At 44.7% G+C, this 21,239-nt stretch overlaps 1 protein-coding gene and 1 long non-coding RNA gene across 8 annotated transcripts in view; one reads left to right on the forward strand and one right to left on the reverse strand.

Moving 5' to 3' along the window:
- The window catches only part of LOC309518551, a 334,884-nt gene that overhangs the window by 287,148 nt on the left and 26,497 nt on the right, over positions 1–21,239 (forward strand). The window lies entirely within an intron of this gene.
- DMXL2 (Dmx like 2) overlaps positions 1–21,239 on the reverse strand; it is a 112,124-nt gene that overhangs the window by 66,420 nt on the left and 24,465 nt on the right. For all 7 annotated transcript variants that reach the window (XM_082198189.1, XM_082198186.1, XM_082198184.1 and 4 more), the window contains exons 7-11: positions 9,486–9,664; positions 7,929–8,118; positions 4,977–5,151; positions 2,041–2,283; positions 5–282 (exon numbers count right to left, since the gene is read on the reverse strand). In XM_082198189.1, coding sequence (XP_082054315.1) covers positions 5–282; positions 2,041–2,283; positions 4,977–5,151; positions 7,929–8,118; positions 9,486–9,664 — 1,065 coding nt within the window. The remainder of the gene's footprint in view (positions 1–4; positions 283–2,040; positions 2,284–4,976; positions 5,152–7,928; positions 8,119–9,485; positions 9,665–21,239) is intronic.

Genomic DNA, 21,239 nt, shown 5'->3' on the forward strand with positions numbered 1-21,239 from the left:
ATACCTGAACTTGCCGAAAGATGCCTGGATTATACTCATCCAAATATTTCACGTGCCACACTAGAAAGGTGCCGTCTACGGGATGGATGGTAAAGAGCATGTCTGGGTTCTTGTTCCATTCCTTAAGGAGCAATTCAATTTTCCTATCTAACAAGACAGTGGGAAGCGGCATGGGCGAGGCAGCTGGTGAAAGGATTTTGGGGCTCCCTTCTCTTTCCCCATCTTCATGTTCTGAGGATCCCGTGCCAGTCCCCGTCTCAGACTCTCTATCTAGAGACAATTCTGGAATCAAATGTAAAATACATGAAACAAAATACATTGGACCAGTTTGAACATCAAAGTATTTTCTTACCCTCCAAGATAAATATAACTTGTGCTTTATTTATAAGTTAGTTGGTCTACTGTGTATTTTAGATCAGGGTTTCCCAAACTTGCATCTCCAGCTGTTGTTGGACTACAACTCCCATCATGCCTAGGTAGCAGGACCAGTGGTCAGGGATGATGGGAATTGTAGTCCCAAAAAAATTAGCTGGAGGCCCAAGTTTGGGAAGCCCTGTTTTAGACTGCCTACTGTAAACCACTTAAATGATTTTTTGTTGTTGTATTAAAAAGTATACAAATAAAACAACTGTATACAAACAAACAGTATGCAAATAAAACAGGGGTAGGGAACCTGTGCCCTTCCAGAAGCTGCTAGACTCCAGATGTCTATGCCACTTCAAGACCTCTAGGTCATGAGCAACTAGAAGGTCTAATAAAAAGCAGCAACTGCAGTCAGCCCGGCCAACGGACAGCAATCATGGTAGCTGTTGTTCAACAGCAACCAGAGAGCCATAGGTTTCTCATCCCTGGCTTAAAAACAAACCATGTTTTAGCATGAAGAAGTAGCAGGCTTGTGCTCACTGCTCAGAAGTTCTCACAGCACTCCAAACCCGCTGCTGCCACAGGCAAAACAAAACAGAGCCTGGTTTGTTGTGTCATCTGAACCTGGGTTGAAGGTTTGTTTCACCCAAAGCATGAGTGGTAAGTCAAACCCTGCTACTAGTCACTGCTAGTCGCTGATACTGAGAAGAAGAAGAAGAAAGGGAGGAGGAGGAGTAGTTTGGATTTGATATCCCGCTTTATCACTACCCTAAGGCGTCTCAAAGCGGCTAACAATCTCCTTTCCCTTCCTCCCCCACAACAAACACTCTGTGAGGTGAGTGGGGCTGAGAGACTTCAGAGAAGCGTGACTAGCCCAAGGTCACCCAGCAGCTGCATGTGGAGGAGCGGGGATGCGAACCTGGTTCACCAGATTATGAGTCCACCACTCTTAACCACTGCACCACACTGGCTCTCCTGAGGTAGATGGGTCAGTGGCCTGACTCAGTATAAGACAGCTTCCGGTGCTCCTTGGCAACATTTTGTGGTCCCCTAGTTCCTTCCCTTACCAACTATGAGCTGGGGATAGTGAACAGTTGCAGAACGACGTGGTCTAGCTGCTCATGTGCTGCTACCTACAAATTAGGAAGTCTTTCTCTTTTAGAGGAAAATATTCTGTGTAGACTGTACCAAACTACCCTTCTGACAACGAAACAGCATGCATGAGGCACAGTACAGTGGAACCTAGGTTCTCGAACACTTTGGAACTCAAACATTTCGGCTCCCGAACACCAAAAACCCAGAACTAAGTGTTCTGGTTTTCGAATGTTTTTCAGAAGCCGAACGTCCGATGCGGCTGTCGGTTACTGTGTCCGGGGTGCCTGCACCAATCAGAAGCCGCGACTTGGTTTTCGAACGTCGAACGGACTTCCAGAACGTATTAAGTTCGAGAACCAAAGTACCACTGTACATCATTTTGAAAGGAAGAAAAGAGTCTTTGTTACATCTCTTAAGTCATTTACAAGAATTGCTATAGGATGCTAACAGAAACATCCCACAAGTTGTGGTGATGACTACCAGTTTGGACAGTTTTAAAAGAGGATTGGACAAATTTACCCACCCCCATTCTAAATACTCATCAAATGCAGACATCAAGGAAAAGGAAGCCATGCTACTAACCGTGATCAAGTTTCATCAGCAAACCTCTCTCCCTCTCCCTCTCTCTCTCTTCCTCTCTTTCCTCCTCGTCAGCATCTTCTTCTGCTTGTTTCATCTGTTGATCTGTAAGCTCTCGTAGGTGTTGCATAAAAATTTCAGTCGAGGATGTAAAATGGAATTCTTTGTTATTTAGCCAATGAACCACAAAGCCTTCGTTTCCTTCATCCAAGTGAAAAGCCGTCTTGAGCAAAGCTGGCGGAATGTCTGGGGAAACAAAACCATTTTCCCCTCAAAGGAAAGAAGTCTAAGATATTTAAGAGATGATTTATATTTCTGCAGGAAAGTGGTCTTGCATAAATGACTGTATAAGATGGACCTAAACCATAGCATGGAGGGTCATTCAAGAACTGTGGGCTTGGAAACTCTCTCTCGAGTTCATTTTCAGTTTGCAATTCAATAGGTAAAAGGTAAAGGTAAAGGACCCCTGACAGTTAAATCCAGTCACAAACGACTCTGGGGTTGCGGTGCTCATCTCGCTTTCCTGGCCGAGGGAGCCGACGTTTGTCCGCAGACAGTTTTTTCTGGGTCATGTGGCCAGCATGACTAAGCCGCTTCTGGCGAAACCAGAGCAGCCCACGGAAACACTGTTTACCTTCCCACAGGAGCGGTACCTATTTATCTACTTGCACTTGGATGTGCTTTCGAACTGATAGGTGGGCAGGAGCAGGGACCGAGCAATGGGAGCTCACACCGTCGCGGGGATTCGAACCGCCGACCTTCTGATCAGCAAGCCCTAGGCTCTGTGGTTTAGACCACAACACCCTTTTAATGTAATAGGTAAATATAGCTAATAATTGGTAAATAAATAATTGTTTTATTTGCATCTGTTCTCTAAACCAGAATCTGGAAATCCTCTTCTAATGTATGAATTCCTATTCTGGTCTGGAGGGCAAATACAAGCCAGAGTTTGCCAGAAAACTATGTGATGGGGAGCCGAGGAAGCATGCAAGCCTCCCTCCAGAAGAATCAACTTAATAGCGCAATATTTCAGGACCCATCCTACTCCTGTATTGTCATTTGTTTCAGCTGTTTTTAATTCTGGATTTTAAATTGTTGCAATCCACACCAGAACCAGCTGGCAAAGGACTGGTAATAACAACAACAACAACAACAACAACAACAACAACAACGTTAACACAGAAATAACTGCACAAAGGGTCCCTTAAATAAGCCGTGTTTCTAATGTGCACCACAGAAAGGAAATCCAAATATACATATGACAAAACATTTAGAACAGGCCAAGATAACATTTGTTAATGTGGGGGGAAAGTGCTTTCCAAGAAGTACAATTAACAATGTCACCATAAACACTGTTTTCTTTAAACATGCACAAGCCTCAGGCAAGGAGCCCAAAGCAAGGAAAACACACATCATCTTTCCTCAAAATAAAAAAATTCCTTCCTGTAGCACCTTAAAGACCAACTAAGTTAGTTCTTGGTATAAGCTTTCGTGTGCATGCACACTTTCGCATGCACACGAAAGCTTATAGCAAGAACTAACTTAGTTGGTCTTTAAGGTGCTACAGGAAGGAATTTTTTTATTTTGACTATGGCAGACCAACACGGCTACCTATCTGTAACTGGAATCATCTTTCCTGGCATTTTCACACAGGACAATAGGGATGAAATAATTAATCTAATTCTTTCTAAGCCCACTTTGCTCCATTTCCACATTTAATTTATATAACTTATTTTTAGCTCTCCTCAGCCAACCCTCAAACTTCCAATCTAGCAGACACAACACATAAGGAAAATGAATATTTTTTTGGGGGGTGCGCACTTGTTACTTTAAGCTGAGAGCCACACATCAACTTTCAGGTAAGTGTGCTAAATGAAGGACAGATGAACTCCAAATCACACATTAGTCAAGCATGGGATAAATTCCAACTTGCACATTAGTTTAGGATAGCCTTTTCCAACCTGGTGAGCATCTCCAAGGCCAAGTTCCTGGATTCCATCCCTACACCACTCAGCATGGTCATGTTGGCTGGGGCTAAGGGGAGTTGAGAGTCCAACATGGGTAGGCAACCTAAGACCTGGGGGTTGGATCCGGCCCAATCGCCTTCTCAATCTGGCCTGCGGACGGTCCGGGAATCAGCATGTTTTTACATGAGTAGAATGTGTCCTTTTATTTAAAATGCATCTCTGGGTTATTTGTGGGGCCTGCCTGGTGTTTTTACATGAGTCGAATGCGTGCTTTTATTTAAAATACATCTCTGGGTTATTTGTGGGGAATCAGAATTCATTATTTTCACTAAAAAACATAGTCCAGCCCCGCACGAGGTCTGAGGGATAGTGGACTGACCCCCTGCTGAAAAAGTTTGCTGACCCCTGGTCCAATAGGTAAAAGGTAAAGGACCCCTGGACGGTTAAGTCCAGTCAAAGGTGACTATGGGGTTGCTGCGCTCAACTTGCTTTCCGGCTGAGGGATCCGGCGTTTGTCCACAGACAGCTTTCTGGGTCATGTGGCCAGCATGACTAAACCACTTCTGGTGCAATGGGACGCCGTGACAGAAACCAGAGTGCACGGAAATGCCATTTACCTTCCCATCACAGTGGTGCCTATTTATCTACTTGCACTGGCATGCTTTCGAACAGCTAGGTTGGCAGGAGCTGGGACAGAGCAATGGGAGCTCACTCCGTCGCCGGGATTTGAACCACCAACCTTCTGATCGGCAAGCACAAGAGGCTCAGTGGTTTAGACCACAGTGCCACCTGCGTCCAGAGAGTCCAATAACCTCTGGGCAGCTCCACAATGGTAACACCTAATGAAGGCTGGCCTAGGAGGTGCAGATCAGGTGAGTTTGCATTAGAATTTGGAAAGATTCCATTCCTCAAGGTCTCCTTAGGACAACCTGTGGACCAAGTTCCCAGGAAATGAATTGCTTCTCTTTTTACCTGTGTTCGGGTTGATGCTTGCAGTTATGTGGAAATGGCAGAGCGCGTTAGCGTGGTGGGAAATGTGCCGCTGAACCTCGTGTGTTCCCAGCTGATCAGGGAGATCCTCAGTGTGAGTGATCAGTACGGAGGACCTTCGCTGACCCTTTCGCATGTTTTTCAAGTGATGAATTGTCTGAAGCAGGAGAGAGAGTGAAAGAGAGAGAGAGAGAGCACACACATTAAGGCTGGCCTATTATGAGGAGAACTCAACCATGGAAAACACAAATAGTTTCTCTTTCTAAAATTCAGCAGAACTAACAATAAATCCCTTCATTTCCTCTTCTAGTAGAAGAAACCTTTAAAAGCTTGGTACATGACTCATTTTTATTTAATTTTAACTATATAAATATATATATTTTAAAAATCTGTCTCTTTCATGAGATCTGTTCCATATGGTATTGAAACTAGGTCTTTAGTGTGCTAGCACCTACTTTGGAACTACTTTCAGATACACAATGTCTTTTAGAGTGTGATTTCATTGTAATATTAGCTATAAATGACCTACAATGAGGTCAAAAGGCAGCATATAGATTATTATTTTTAGGTAAGTAAACAAATTTAAACGTATGCTAAAAATAGAATGCAGTGATTGGGCTTTCCCCTTTAGGGTCTTATCTGCACTGTGCACTTAAAACAGTACCATACCATTCAGGGTATCCCCCAAAGAATTCTGTGAAGTGTAGTTTGCTAAGAGTGCTGAGAGTGGCTAGGACTTCCCCATTCCCCTCACAGAGCTATAATAATAATAATAATAATAATAATAATAATAATAATAATAATAATAATAATAATAATAATTTATTATTTATACCCCGCCCATCTGGCTGAGTTTACCCAGCCACTCTGGGGAGCTTCCAATCAAGTGTTAAAAACAATACAGCACTAAATTTTAAAAACTTCCCTAAACAGGGCTGCCTTCAGATGTCTTTTAAAGAGAAGATAGCTGCTTATTTCCTTCACATCTGAAGGGAGGGCGTTCCACAGGGTGGGCGCCACTACCGAGAAGGCCCTCTTGTCTGGTTCCCTGTAACCTCACTTCTCACAATGAGGGAACCGCCAGAAGGACCTCGGTGCTGGATCTCAGTGTCCGGGCAGAACGATGGGGGTGGAGACGCTCCTTCAGGTATACAGGACTTTAAGGGCTTTAAAGGTCAGCACCAACACTTTGAATTGTGCTCGGAAACGTACTGGGAGCCAATGCAGATCTCTCAGGACCGGTGTTATGTGGTCCCGGTGGCCACTCCCAGTCACCAGTCTAGCTGCCGCATTCTGGATTAATTTCAGTTTCCGGGTCACCTTCAAAGGTAGCCCCACGTAGAGCGCATTGCAGTAGTCCAAGCGGGAGATAACTAGAGCATACACCACTCTGGCGAGACAGTCTGTGGGTAAGTAGGGACTTAGCCTGTGTACCAGATGGAGCTGGTAGACAGCTGCCCTGGACACAGAATTAACCTGCACCTCCATGGACAGCTGTGAGTCCAAAATGACTCCCAGGCTGTGAACCTGGTCCTTCAGGGGCACAGTTACCCCATTCAAGACCAATTTGCAGAGTGGTTTACCATCCAATCCCTTTTCCCAGGGAACTCGGAGTATCATAGCTCTATGAGGAGAACAAGGGTTTCCTAACAACTCTCAGCACCCTTAGCAAACTGCACTTCTCAGGATTCTTTGAGGGAAGCCATCACTCTTTAAAGTGGCTTGATACTGCTTTAAATGTATAGTGCAGATAGGGCCTAAGATTCACATCCAGTTGTGTACTGATTTCTACTTTAAGGCCAACAAGAGCAGGCAGGAGTAGCTTTGTTGTTCCTTTGAGAGTGGGATGAAGGTATACAGAAGCACTGCTTTGTCTCACAGCCACATATTTGTTGACTTTAAGAGACCTAGCTCTCCAATGCTTTTACGGCAGGAGTGGGGAAACTTTTTCAGCCCTAGGGACCATACTTCGTCATAGGCAGCCTTCCATGCGCCACATGGCACTGGGGGCGGGGCCAGAGCCAAAGTGGGCGGAGCAACAGATGTGGCTTTTGCACAGTAGGCTACATTCCAAGCATTCAGGTAAGCAGCAGATATCATCACAGTTCAATGACATAATCCCAGGCAAGCAAAAGAACTTGAGGAGGGAACAGAGCACAGATGGGGAGGGGGCTTGGCCTGAGGAGAGTCCTAAGGGCCAGACAGCAAGCCTTGCAGTGCCTGCATTTTGTGGGGAAAGTGCGCTCCAGTCAAAATATAAAATTCCACGTTTGCTAGGTGAGCAAAGGGTTAAAACACATGGAATTCCTGGAAATTCCTAGAAGGCACTCTTGTGAGGTCATAGCCTGTGCTTACCCTGGTGGAAAGGGTAACAATAGGAAGATAATTCTTATCACTTCCTCCCAGCTGGTTCTCATCATGCAACTACTGTATAGGAATTGAATGCAGGGTCTGTGTGTTCCTGAGCACAGGCACCATCTTTGCTCTAAACCAGGGATGTCCAATTCCCAAAAGACTGCAATCTACTCCCGGGGGAAAAAAATCTACCCATTTGGGAGGGAGTTCAGATGTGTTGAGTTTTTTTGAGGGAGGCAGGTCAAAGCTGTTGATAAGGATCCCACGATCGACCACAAACATCTGGGGATCGACCTGTCGATCATGATCGACCAGTTGGACACCCCAATCTAAACCATGTACTTTGTAATTTAGAAGTCTATGTTGCCAGATGTATTTCATGTTTAAAAAATAATTTTAATTTTAATTTGCTTTTCTGTTTTATCATATCAGCGATGCATCCTGTGTTACAGTCGAACACATGGTAATAAGAAAGAAAAAAAGGAAAAGTTAGCATAAATACAAAATATACGTATGTGAATTCTAAAGCTCAAGGCATAAAAACGAGACTTGGGAAATGGGCTGCTTAGCTCGCCATACCTCTAAAGCGTGCTGGATGTTGTCCTTGTGCCTTCCGGAACGGGAGAAGCTGCTGGTGCTGCTAATGCTGGAAGTGCTGGTCTCGCAAATCTGCTCCCCCAGAAGGCTGTCTTCTGGTAACAAGGTCTCTGCCCACAGCCGGCAAATGCCATCAAGGCAGGAAGTAAGCAGCACGTTGCAAACAGACCCCCTAAAGGCAATGCAAAAAGGGATATTGGCACTTGTAGATTAAAAGGTTCATAGAACTGGGGGAAGTGCGGAGTGCAAGATGGGTGTTTGAAATGAGACATGGGGCCTGCAGCAAAAGTTGCAGCGTAGCCCTCCCCTCCTAAAAGTTGTTTTCCCCACCCGCACTGTTAAATCTACATTCCCTGGCTACTGAGCATGTGCAATCCTTACTGGACATGGGGCTGGTTTCTGGGTTCCCCTGAGCGTGCCATCACCTTTCTTGCCCCTTAGAGCAGGGGTAGGCAATCTAAGGCCTGGGGGCCAGGTGCGGCCCAATCGCCTTCTCAATTCAGCCCACGGACGGTCCAGGAATCAGCATGTTTTTACATGAGTAGAATGTGTCCTTTTATTTAAAAGGCATCTCTGGGTTATTTGTGTGGCATAGGAATTTGTTCCTTTTTTTTTTCCTTTTCAAAATATATAGCTGTGTTTGCTATTAGGAGTGATGCTTCATAATAGCTTCTCAGTGTCCCAATCATGCTTAGATCTAACCACCGATAAATTATTGCAAAAATGCAAAGAACAGTGGAGCTCATTTCACTCCTTTCTTCTCCTTTCCAGTCCAAACTACCACTCTCTACCCGCCCCCCGAAAAAACCAAAACCCAAGAACAGCAGCCAATTCAGAGAAAGCTACTTCTAAAACTGATGGAAGTTTTCAAAAGCAGTCTCTGGTGCTACAGGAGGACCAGCACTGCTTCAGTCTCTCTTACTTGTGAAGCATAAAAGTAAATAAAAAAAAGTAAAATCGTGTGTTTTTTTAAATGCAACTGGGCTTCCACAAGTCCCTTGCATCTGGCTAAGGATGCAATCCTTGCATTCTTTCTCATAAGTAAACCTCAGCGAGCCAAGTGAGACTTATTTCTGAGTAAGCATGAATAGGATCTGTAAGGAAGCTCATTGGACCCTGGGCCTGGGACTCTCTGCATTACCAGCCTAACCTTTCTATACAAGATACAGTGGAACCTCGGTTTTCAAATGTAATCCATTCTGGAAGACCGTTCGACTTCCAAAACGTTCAAAAACCAAGGATCAATGGGCTGGCTGCAAAGTCAATGGGGGGGGGAAGGAAAAACTCACCTTGGAAGCCGTTCGACTTCTGGGACGTGTTCAAAAACGGAAGCAATTACTTCCGGGTTTTTAGCATTTGGGTTCTGAATTGTTTGGCTTCCGAGACACTCAAAAACCGAGGTTCCACTGTAATTCCCTTGCACGGACTCCCTAATTTATAGCATGCAAACTGTAAAATTAATGTGTGACGGGTGCCTATGTTTTTGCACTCAAGTTTGAACCCTTTTTTAGAGGCGGGGAAGGAGGAGCAAATTCAAACCTGGGCATAAACTTGCTTGTGTTTCTCCACGAAAATCCCGTCACCGATCGAGGATGTGCCAGATACACAAAGGCGAAATGAACTGGTGTGGAGGTCCTTTTCTGTTCCTCACTCTCTTGGGGGAGAAGAGAGGATTTCCAACCAGTCATCGGATACCAGACTTTTAAGAGACAATCATCCTAGACAAACCAACACATAGCAAATTGACAGTGTATGTGCATAATTACAGTTGTGGTTTTTTTTTAAAAAAAAAAAAGCTGCAGGAAAACAGAAATTAGATTAGGACTATAGTGATGTGGGAGGAAGGAAGGCCCCTAGCTCAGTCGATGTTCTTGCATGTAGAAGGTCCCAGGTTGAGTTGCTAGGGTCTGCAGATAGGACTAGGAGAAACTTGCCTGAAACCATCAACAGATGCTTCCCATCTGTGTAGATATCGCTTCCTACATGGTGGGCACAGCTCAATGCTTCTCCCCCATAATTGAGATCCAACTCCAAAATGACAATTAGCCATACAGAAGAAACAAAATAGAAATAATATCACCAGTTCTGCCTTGGTTTTGCAGCAGACAAAATGGTCTTCTGAAGACCATTGTTTGCGTTACTATTATCGTTACCTATGGAATATACCGTCTTTCCCCGAAAGTAAGACATCCCCCCTAAAATAAGACCTACTTCCAGTTTTGCCTCTCGCTGTAATATAAGGCATCCCCCGAAAATAAGACCTCCCCGATAATAAGGGCCCCCCTGAATATAAGGCCTCCCCGGAATATAAGGCCGCCGAAGCTACCGTAAGGCGTCTGATTCCTCTGGACCGTAGCAGAGGGTGCCGCCGCGCAGCTCACTGATTGGCCGCAGCGCAGCCGGAGCTGTTCAGGCAGTGCCAGGTCTCTTTAAATCCGAGAGCCCGTGCCACCGCCAGGGCGAGCTGCCATCTGCTGCTCGCTCTGCCCTGGAGGAGTCTGGCTGACTCACAATTAGACAATCAATGTGTACCGCATTCTTCTTCATGGAAAAATAGGACATCCCCTGAAAATAAGACCTAGCGCATCTTTGGGAGCAAAAATTAATATAAGACACTGTCTTATTTTCGGGGAAACAGTGTACTTCAACAAGTGAACTATCCACAGTAGCGTGTTTGCCAATGTTGCACTTAAAAGGGTTTGGATAACTAATATAAGGTGATGAACACATTAAACGAAAGGTTAATCACTTAACTATTTGTTTGGGCGAGATTGAAACCACAGATTACATTGTTCAACACAAGAGGCACAAGGGACCGGTGGTCTTTCTCAACTCTCTTTTTTTCTACCCATGAAGAACCAATAAACCTTGAAGGATCAACGAGAGACAATGAGAATGGGCCTCACTAGACATTGTCTTAACCTGAGTCAGACCAAAGGTCCATCTTGCTCAGCAATTTACACCAAGGTGACCAAAATGAATATATATAAGGCTACTGGGCGGTGCTTGCTGAGACTGATGGGAGTTGTAGTTCGGCCATGTTTGGAGGGACAACATTCCCCACCCCTGGTCAATACTGACAGGCCAGTGGCTCTCTGGGGTTCCGGCTAAGAGTCTCTCCCAGTCCTTTCTAGATATGCCAGGGATTGCATCTAGAGGTGCAAACTGTTGTTATAAGAATTCTAAGGTCCCAAATATAAACGTTCATAAATTTACAAGGCAAACACGTAAGTATATAAACCATGTGTCTAAAATAGTACAGGAGAACAATCCTGAAGTCATTTTGACTCTCCCAGTGGCCTCAAATATTTCTCTGCAAGGAGGAAGGAAATGGGAAAGCCTCTCCATTGCCTTTTGTCTTAAGGGCGTTACTTGTGTGGGTGAATAGGGTGAGCCTGTGAGCTGGATTCAGGAATTAAACTATTTATCATCACAAAAGAATGGCCAGGCTGGCCAGGTGGAGCAATCAAGTGACCATTATCAGTATCCTGCCAGAAAAGATTTGTTCTGTAGCCCATCCTCGTGATGTATTTCTGCTGTAGACCCACATCCTTCTGTGAAGTATGTATGGTGTTTTGGGGGGTGGTCTCTGGCTACAGGGTGGGCAACTTCAAAAGTCTATATAAGGGCTTGCACACCATTGTTCTGAGTTCTTCCTCCCTCCTGCCTGTGGTGAGTGGGGTCCCTGTTGCAACAGTTAATGAAGATCAGGCTTACTAGCTGCCTTGCTTCTCAATATTATCTGGTTGGCCTCTGTTATTTTCTCCTTCCAATAAGGAACCTACTTAAGGACTCTATACGGGCTCTTGGGTACCCCATAAGGAAAAAGGAGCGGTTTTTCTTACAACAGTTTTATAACACTGTGGAAGACTGAGGTTGAGTTTAGGACCTTCTGTGAAAAATGCAGACTGATCTACTGACAGAGAGAGTGTTCCTGGAGCCCAGAGCCCATTGGCTCCAGTCCTTGGCCAGGCTCTGACCTCACAACCAGCTGTGGAATCCTGGGGAATGTTTTGTTTCCTAGGAGGCCAGGTGAGTTGCTTGAAAGGATCCCTGGGTCAGTTGAAAGCCAGTTGGTTCAGTTAGGAGCCTGTATAAAGCAGCAATCCTCCTTTTCTGAATTTGAAAGCTGTTCGACTTTCTGGGCCTTTCTGGGTTTGGAGATCTTTTGCATAATGTGCCGCTGGTGGCGTAGAAGGTAAAGTAATGGGAAAGAGGGGAGACATCCTGAAGATTCGTGCCCCCACCACATGCCCAGTTTTTAAAGATAGGATTTAGAAAGGTCAGATAACCTTCTAAATCCCATGCTGGGTGTTACATGAGCCAGCAATTTTCCGAGGGAGTTTTCTGATGAATTTTGAGTTCCCTTTTTTGTCACCATCCAAATTGCAGCAGAATTACCACCCCCACCCCAAATATTCAGGAGAATGCCCACCCCACCCCCAATCATACCGCCTACAAACAGGATGGGGAATTCTGGGAGATCATTTTTCACTCAACCCCATGATACACACCCCACCTCTGTAGGGCTCCCACCTGCACCCTTGGGTGCTTTCTTCCTCAGCTACATTTCCAGCATCTTGAATTACTTTCCCAAGTCCCATCAGACCCAGACAGCAGGTCCAGGGGGGCAGGGAGAGGGGGAGGAGGGGAGTTGGGGTCCCACAGCAACGTCTGGAGGGTGCCAGGTTTGGGGACGCTTGATGCAGAAAACATCAGGGTAATTTAGCATCATAACACTGGGTGACTGGCCAGGAGTTTATTTTGGCCCTGATCAGGTGAAGCCAGAATGAGCTATTTGCTGTCCAATGTGGAAAATGGAGCAAATGGTCTTGCTAGTCATCCTCAGGAGAGCAGCCCTGGGGATCAGCTCTGCACTCTTTGCAAAATGAGAAATGGGTTATGAAACATGCCTGATGAAATGGTGCATGCTCTAGTTATCTCCCACTTGGACTACTGCAACGCGCTCTACAGGTGAAACTCGAAAAGTTAGAATATAGTGGAAAAGTTTATTTATTTCAGTAATTCAACTTAAAAGGTGAAACTGATATATGAGATAGGCTCATGACATGCAAAGCGAGATAGGCCAAGCCTTTATTTGTTATAATTGTGATTATTATGGCATATAGCTAATGAAAACCACAAATTAACCTTTTGAAGGTGACCTGGAAATTACAACTAATCCAGAATACGGCAGCTAGCCGGCCGATGGGAATGGCCACCAAGACCATATAACACCGGTCCTGAAAGACCTACATTGGCTCCCAGTATGTTTCCGAGCACAATTCAAAGTGTTGGTGCTGAACTTTAAAGCCCTAAACGGCCTCGGTCCTGTATACCTGAAGGAGCGTCTCCACCCCCATCGTTCTGCCCAGACGCTGAAGTCCAGCGCCGAGGGCCTTCTGGCGGTTCCCTCACTGCGAGAAGCAAAGTTACAGGGAACCAGGCAGAGGGCCTTCTTGGTAATGGCGCCCACCCTGTGGAACGCCCTCCCATCAGATGTCAAAGAAATAAACAACTATCTGACATTTAGAAGACATCTGAAGGCAGCCCTGTTTAGGGAAGTTTTTAATGTTTGATGTTTTATCGCATTTTCAATATTCTGTTGGGAAACCCAGCTACATGGGTTTAAATTATTATTTAAACAATAAATTATTATTAAAATGAAACCCATTTACACTAGATAGACTATTAACCTCTGTATGGAGTTTAAGCATGATAATGAGTCAGTGACAATGAGTTCTTTATGAACTACTTTTAATATAACATGCCACCCGTGTAGTGTGTAGTTTGGCCCCAAGAATGAGTTCGCTATGAAGGTTTTATTTCTTCTACTATTTAAAAGGCTGCTGGCTCTTAAAGGCTAGAAAAAAAAGAGTGAGGGGCGCAGGCAACCTCCACTGCACTGACCCGCATTAAAAGCAAGTCACAACTATGCTGCCTAAGCGAAATCACACTTATTCTGGGGTAGAGATGGGGGGAGAAGAGAAGAATTACAGGCTACTCCAACTCCCATGAGCCTCAGTCAGCAGAGCCAATGGTCAGGGGTGCTGGGAGCTGTAGTTCACCAATCTGGAGGGCTGCAGGTTCCCTAGACTTGAAGTAGCCAGAATAGAAGACACTCCAAGTTGCTGTTTGTTAACAGTTATAATGCTCAGTTATGATCTGTATACAGGTACAAGCAAATAAATTCTCCAGCAAAACATACAAAGTGAAAATGGGGAAGAGCATCTCAAGAAATGGAACATAAATATCTCTCAGCCACATTTTAGTTAACGGCCAGCCTGCTTAATACACACACAGAACTGATATGATGTCTGGCAATAGAAAAGCCATTTTGAAGTCGTAATCCAACAAATCATAGATTTACATCCACAACTGATCTGGCACAAATAGCACCTTAGGGATCGCTTTAGCTGTCTGCCCGCCTCCCCCCCCCCCAAAACAAATTAATTTTGCAGCTAAGGTTAGGAATCGCTGAGAAGATGGAAGCTAAGGTCATTATGTTGATCATATGAAATGATTATTAGATTGCACTTGCCAAAGAGATATTTAGTGCCCTTTGATACATCAAGTCACTTTCTTCTTAAAGACAGATGCTCAAGGGTCTAGTATCGCCCCCCCTTAATCCATCCTCCTGCCCCATCTTCTGCATTCCATATTCAGGCCACAGGCCTACTGAATATATATATATATATATATATATATATATATATATATATATATATATATGCAGGTTTTGGTGTCTTCGGGTGTCTTCCCGTGTAAGAGTCGGGGTGTCTGTGCGACGTTTCGACGAGGTCTCACTCGTCATCTTCAGGCTGGTGCTTTCGGCTTCTTGTTACTGGAACAGAGCAGAGTCTGGTGTTTGAGTTCCTATAAATACTGTTGAGGGGTGTGGTGTATAGCCTCCAACGTTCTGGGTAGAGAGGAAGTTCCTAGATTAGTGTGCCTTTTCTTCTTTTGTTCCTTAATTACTTGAGGGATATCTTGGGTGATTTCATGAGTGATATTCTGAATATCACTGGGTGGGTCATTAATTACTTGAGGGATATCTTGGGTGATTTCATGAGTGGTATTCTGAATATCACTGGGTGGGTCATTAAGTGTAGATTAGTTGCTAAAGCTCTCGTGTCTTGACCTCTTGAGCTTGTGAAGAGTTTTTCTGAGAAGATGGCTGTGCTGCATTTAGTTGTGCTCTGGCTTGGCTTCGTGTATAGGGGCGAGCTATGGTTTTGTGCCTTGTGCCAGCCAGATCTGTGTAGGGATTGCAGGGGGGTGCAGCATCCGGAGGTGCCACTATAGTTTGGTTGCTGGATGGAGTCTGTAATATGTCTGTGGAGAGGGTCTGGGTTTGGGTCTGGTGTGGTTGATTGGTGACGGCGTTCTGTGTGCCTCTGGTTCTGGTGTCGGTTTTTGTGGGGAGGGCTAATTTCCAGATGTCTGGCAGGCGGGACGTGTCGTCACGCTTGTTCATGTTGTGAGGGTGTTTCTCTATCTCGATGGCTTCCATGATTATTCTCTTGTGGTGATGTTCCATGTTAAAGAGCAATTTGGAATCTGCAAAATTAATTTCGTGTCCTGTTTCTTTCATGTGTTGGAAAAGAGAGGAAGTTTTTTCTTCTTTTTTGACGGCATTCTTGTGTTCTGCGATACGTGCATTTATTCGTCTGTTTGTTTGTCCAATGTACGTGGCTGGGCAGACTTTGCAGGGTATTTCATAGACCCCTTGGTTTTCCAGCTGGATTTTGTCTTTTGGGTTTCTGAGGATATTGGCTATTTTTTGGTTGGTGCAGAAGGCTGTTTTGATATTGTGTTTATGGAGGATTTTGCTGATTTTGTCTGTAGTGCCCTTGATATAAGGAAGGAGGGCCATGCCATTGTTTTCTTCTGTGTCTTGGTTTTTGGGGGGTGTTTCTTTTTGGATTAGCTTCGTAACCCTGTTTTTCTGGTATCCATTGGCGATTAACACATTTGAGAGATTCTGTAACTCAGTTGTCAAGTGGTCTTTGTCAGCCAGGCGTTTGGTTCTGGAGATGAGAGTCTTGGCTACGGAGTTTATTTGTGCAGGGTGGTGGTGTGATTGTGCATGTAAGTAGCGGTTGGTGTGTGTTTTTTTCCGGTAGATAGTGTGTCCTAGGGAGCCATCAGGTTTTTTTGTAGATTAGGACATCAAGAAAGGGGAGTTGGTTGTTGTCTTCTATTTCCATAGTGAATTGTATTTTGGGGTGTAGGCTGTTGAGATGTGTGAGGAAGCTATCTAGTTTTTCTTTCCCGTGTGGCCAAATTACAAAGGTGTCGTCAACATATCTGAGCCAAAGTTTGGGTTTGTGTTCTGACTTGTCTAAAGCATTGGTTTCAAAGTGTTCCATGTACAGATTTGCGATGACCGGTGAGAGGGGTGATCCCATGGGTGCTCCTTCTATCTGTTTGTATCTTTGTCCATTGTGGATGAAGTACGTGTTGGTTAGGCAGTGGTTGGTCTAGAGAGCTTTAGCAACTAATCTACACTTAATGACCCACCCAGTGATATTCAGAATACCACTCATGAAATCACCCAAGATATCCCTCAAGTAATTAATGACCCACCCAGTGATATTCAGAATATCACTCATGAAATCACCCAAGATATCCCTCAAGTAATTAAGGAACAAAAGAAGAAAAGGCACACTAATCTAGGAACTTCCTCTCTACCCAGAACGTTGGAGGCTATACACCACACCCCTCAACAGTATTTATAGGAACTCAAACACCAGACTCTGCTCTGTTCCAGTAACAAGAAGCCGAAAGCACCAGCCTGAAGATGACGAGTGAGACCTCGTCGAAACGTCGCACAGACACCCCGACTCTTACACGGGAAGACACCCGAAGACACCAAAACCTGCATTCCTATACCCGTGAAAATCTACGAAAGCATATATATATATATATATATATATATACACACACACACACACACACACACCCCACGGGGTATAAATAATAAATAATAATAATTATTGTTATGATGATGATGTTTCCCATGCATTTTCCTTGTATGGCATTCCCTTTGATTATATCAATTTTTATTGCCTTTTCTTCAAAATTAAGGGAGTTCTTAGCTCAGTGGAACAGCAGATGTGTTGCATGCACAAGGGCTCCAATTCCTGGCATTTCCAGTTAAAGCAGATCAGGCAGCAGACTGGGAGAGACCTCTGCCCTGAGGAGCTTCCAGATTTAGCTGTACCCAAATCGATGTCACTCAATTTTAAGTTGGGAGTGGGGTAGCAACTCTGCTTCCAGACTTCTAACATACTGCGACCAAGGGGGCAGTGTTGGAGGAAAGGTAGTTCCACCCTGCATACACACACATACTCACTGCAATTTAGAGTGGAAAGAAAATAGTCACAGCTACAAGGGCAATGCTACACGGAAAGGGAATGGTTAAAGTGAGAGAGGTGACTGCTTGAGGAGAAAAACAGACAATACAGACGGAACTTACTTGAGCGGGACTTGAGCAGGTCTTCAGTTGTTTTGGGACTACAGTTCCCATCATCCTTGACTACTGGTCCTGCTAGCTGGGGATGTTGGGACTTGTAGTCCAAAAACAGCTGGAGACCTAAGTTTGGGAAACTCTGGTCTAGACCAGCCTTTCTCAACCTGTGGGTCCCCAGATGTTGTTGAACTACAACTCCCATCACCCCTAGCTAGCAAGGCCAGAACTCAGGGATGATGGGAGTTGTAGTCCAACAATATCTGGGGACCTACAGGTTGAGAACCGCTGGTCTAAAACATCTGGAGGGCTGAGTTTGCCTATGCCTGGTCAACGGCATGTGGCTATTCCACAATATTTGCTCGTGTGGAAGCTGCTTAAGACCCTAGGGAATGGTTGCCAATCTGAGCAGATGGGCTAGAGATGGGTAGCCAACATGTGGCTCACCAGATTTTGCTGGCCAACAATTCCCATAATCTCTGACCACTTGCCACTCTGGCTGGGGATGATGGAATCTGGAGTCCAGCAACACTTGGAAGGCCACAGGATAGTCAACCCTGAGCCAGATGGACAAATGATTTGACAGCATAAGGCTACTCCTTATAGCTTTGCAAATTTTCCGTTGGATAACAGCAACTTGCTGAGGAGCAATAATAATAATAATAATAATAATAATAATTATTTATTATTTATACCCCGCCCATCTGGCTGGGCCTCCCCAGCCACTCTGGGCGGCTTCCATAAAAACCAAAAATACAATAAAATATCACACGTTAAAAACTTCCCTGAACAGGGCTGCCTTAAGATGTCTCCTGAATGTCAGGTAGTTGTTTATCGCTTTGACATCTGCTGGAAGGGCGTTCCACAGGGCGGGCGCCACTACCGAGAAGGCCCTCTGCCTGGTTCCCTGTAGCTTTGCTTCTCGCAATGAGGGAACCGCCAGAAGGCCCTCGGCGCTGGACCTCAGCGTCCGGGCAGAATGATGGGGGTGGAGACGCTCCTTCAGGTATACTGGACCGAGGCCATTTAGGGCTTTAAAGGTCAGCACCAACACTTTGAATTGTGCTCGGAAACGTACTGGGAGCCAATGCAGGTCTTTCAAGACCGGTGTTATATGGTCTCGGCCGCTCCCAGTCACCAGTCTAGCTGCCGCATTCTGGATTAGTTGTAGTTTCCGAGTCACCTTCAAAGGTAGCCCCACGTAGAGTGCATTGCAGTAGTCCAAGCGGGAGATAACCAGAGCATGCACCACTCTGGCGAGACAGTCCGCAGGCAGATAGGGTCTCAGCCTACGTACCAGATGGAGCTGGTAAACAGCCGCCCTGGACACAGATTTGACCTGTGCCTCCATGGACAGCTGTGAGTCCAAAATGACTCCCTTCCTTTTCACCTCTCTTGAAACGCTTTCCTATAATGCTTCTTCCTGATCATTTTCCTGCACCCCTTTTGTGAGCACCCTGACAACTGGAGAATACAGAGCTTTACCTACAAGCACTGTCTGAACTCTTCCTCTCCCTTGGTTTTCCATTCATTACATTCTCACCAGGGAAGATGTGATTTGGCTACAGCATACCTGGTTCCCAAGGTTTAGGAACTTGATATTCCCTGATCTTAGCCAAAATGCTAAGAAACAATTACACTTTTTATATTGGGAACATGGCTTGGGAATGCAGTTAGGATAATAAATTATTAGAAGAGATTGCAGAGCTCTCAAAGTACTATCTGAAAGTAATAAATCCTAAAGGTTTTTTTGGTTGTTGTTTTTTTGGCTGGGGTGGAGAGGAAGGACAATACAATCATCTCTGCAGAGACCCAATTAAACAAACAATATGTTTTAGCCAGACGTAGTGCCGCGATCACCAATCTAAACCAAATTGAGCCACAATGCAAGAACTAAAATGGCAACCGTCTCTGGCACAGGCAGAAAATGGCTTCCAAGACCATCTGCTTCAGTTACTTAGTCACAGACCTCTGGCGCTGCACACAATGGGGCAAAACAGATGGAGATCGATGGAAATGAAAGAGCCTTTGACAACCTCCTGCTACATCACTTACTACTAACAAAATTCTGAATTAAATGTAATATTGAGAACATAAGAGGTGGCTAACGGATCAGGCCAGCAGTCCACTTTGTCCAGCACAAAGTCTCACAGTGGCCAACAGCTGCCTATGAGAAGCCTACTAAGGGAACTGTTTTGTCTTAATTGACATGTCTAATGTAGGCCTATTAATTTCAGTGGGTCGACTCTGTATAGGCCCCACCTGCACTATACATATAAAGCAGTGCCGTACCACCCTAAATGCTCATGGTTTCCCTCAGAGCCCATGACGCTGGACAAAACACCCACCTCCGGCGGCAGAACTGCAAGAGTCCAAACTACGCCAGATTCTCATTTTGCCTCAGGTGGCGAGCCTTGAAAGGAGACCCCCTATCCTCCCCCCCCCCCCGAGCTACAATTTCCAGACTGGATTAACAATCAGCCCCTCTTTCCAGGAATCTCTGGGAACTAACTCCAATGTCCAAACATCACCTTTAAAAAAACTACAGCTCCCAGAAACCTTTTGGGGAAAACCGTGACTGTTTAAAGATGCACGATGCTGCTTCAAAGGTATGGTGCAGATGGGGACTTAACTGAGTACAAATAGAATTGCAACTAAATAATAACTCATGAAATAATAATAATTATTATTATTATTATTATTATTATTATTATTATTATTATTTATATCTCACCCTCCCCAGCTGAAGCCGGGCTCAGAGCTGCTAACGACAATAAAAGTAACACCATTTACATAAAATCACAATCAATTAATTGAAATACATTCTAAAATCAATTCATTCTAAAATCAATTCGGAATCAAATGTTCATTAATTGTATCAGGGTGTACTTAAGTACAGGGGACGGTAGAAAGCTCAGTGGCATCTACTGGCAGATAACTGGATTTGCAGTAGATCAGGAAGCAAAGGGCTTTTAGAATCCCGGATCTGTGTAGTAACTTAACCAATATAAAGGCACAGCTTATCCAGGTCAGCTAGTGTATGGCTTGTGGATGCTGTAAGCAACTGGATCTGACAAGTCACTGGCCATTATTTGGTTCCCGTCGGTAGTCCTCACTGTTCTAATAAAAATCAAAAGCCAGCCCCACAAACCTGAAGTCTGTGCATTTAAAACAACCCACTGCAGCAAATTATTTAATCCTTGAGGGTGGGGGTGGGGACACTGCTAAGACAGAATCACATCGAATGACAACAAAAGACAAGAAGCTAAAAATAAAATGAAAATCCAGGGATCCAAAGCTTTGAATGAATAATCCACTATACATTTGAAAATTCTTTTAATCGAGATTAAATCACCCAACATGGAGAGAATGGTGAGGTGTGGGACACAGGAGACCACAGTTCAAATACTACTTAGTCGTGAAGGTCACCAGGTGACCTCAGATCAGAAGAATGGTTTAAACTGGTACCCACCCCAAGCTTTTCAGACCCAAAGCCCACCTGTAGTCACAGCCTGGACTATGGAAGCCACTTAAGTATGGGTTTTTAAAAAATTATTTTAATGGCACACATGCAGCTTCATCGCCTCCCTTTCCTATTCCACTCTCTTTCTCAGAACGGTCCCGAGGTCAGTGTCAGAAGGGAAAATATGATTTGCACCCAGAAGATCCTAAATTCAACTCCCTGACATCTCAAATCAAAATGATCAGGAGCAGAGAAACCATGTATATTGATGGTGATGAACAGATAAATAAATGAAAAGGCAAAGACCTGAGACCAAGGAGACCTATTAGAGTAGTCAATACTGAGCCGGGTAGACAAA

This window comes from Podarcis vaucheri (assembly GCF_965113315.1).
Source record: "Podarcis vaucheri genome assembly, chromosome: 14".
Taxonomy (NCBI): Eukaryota; Metazoa; Chordata; class Lepidosauria; order Squamata; family Lacertidae; genus Podarcis; species Podarcis vaucheri.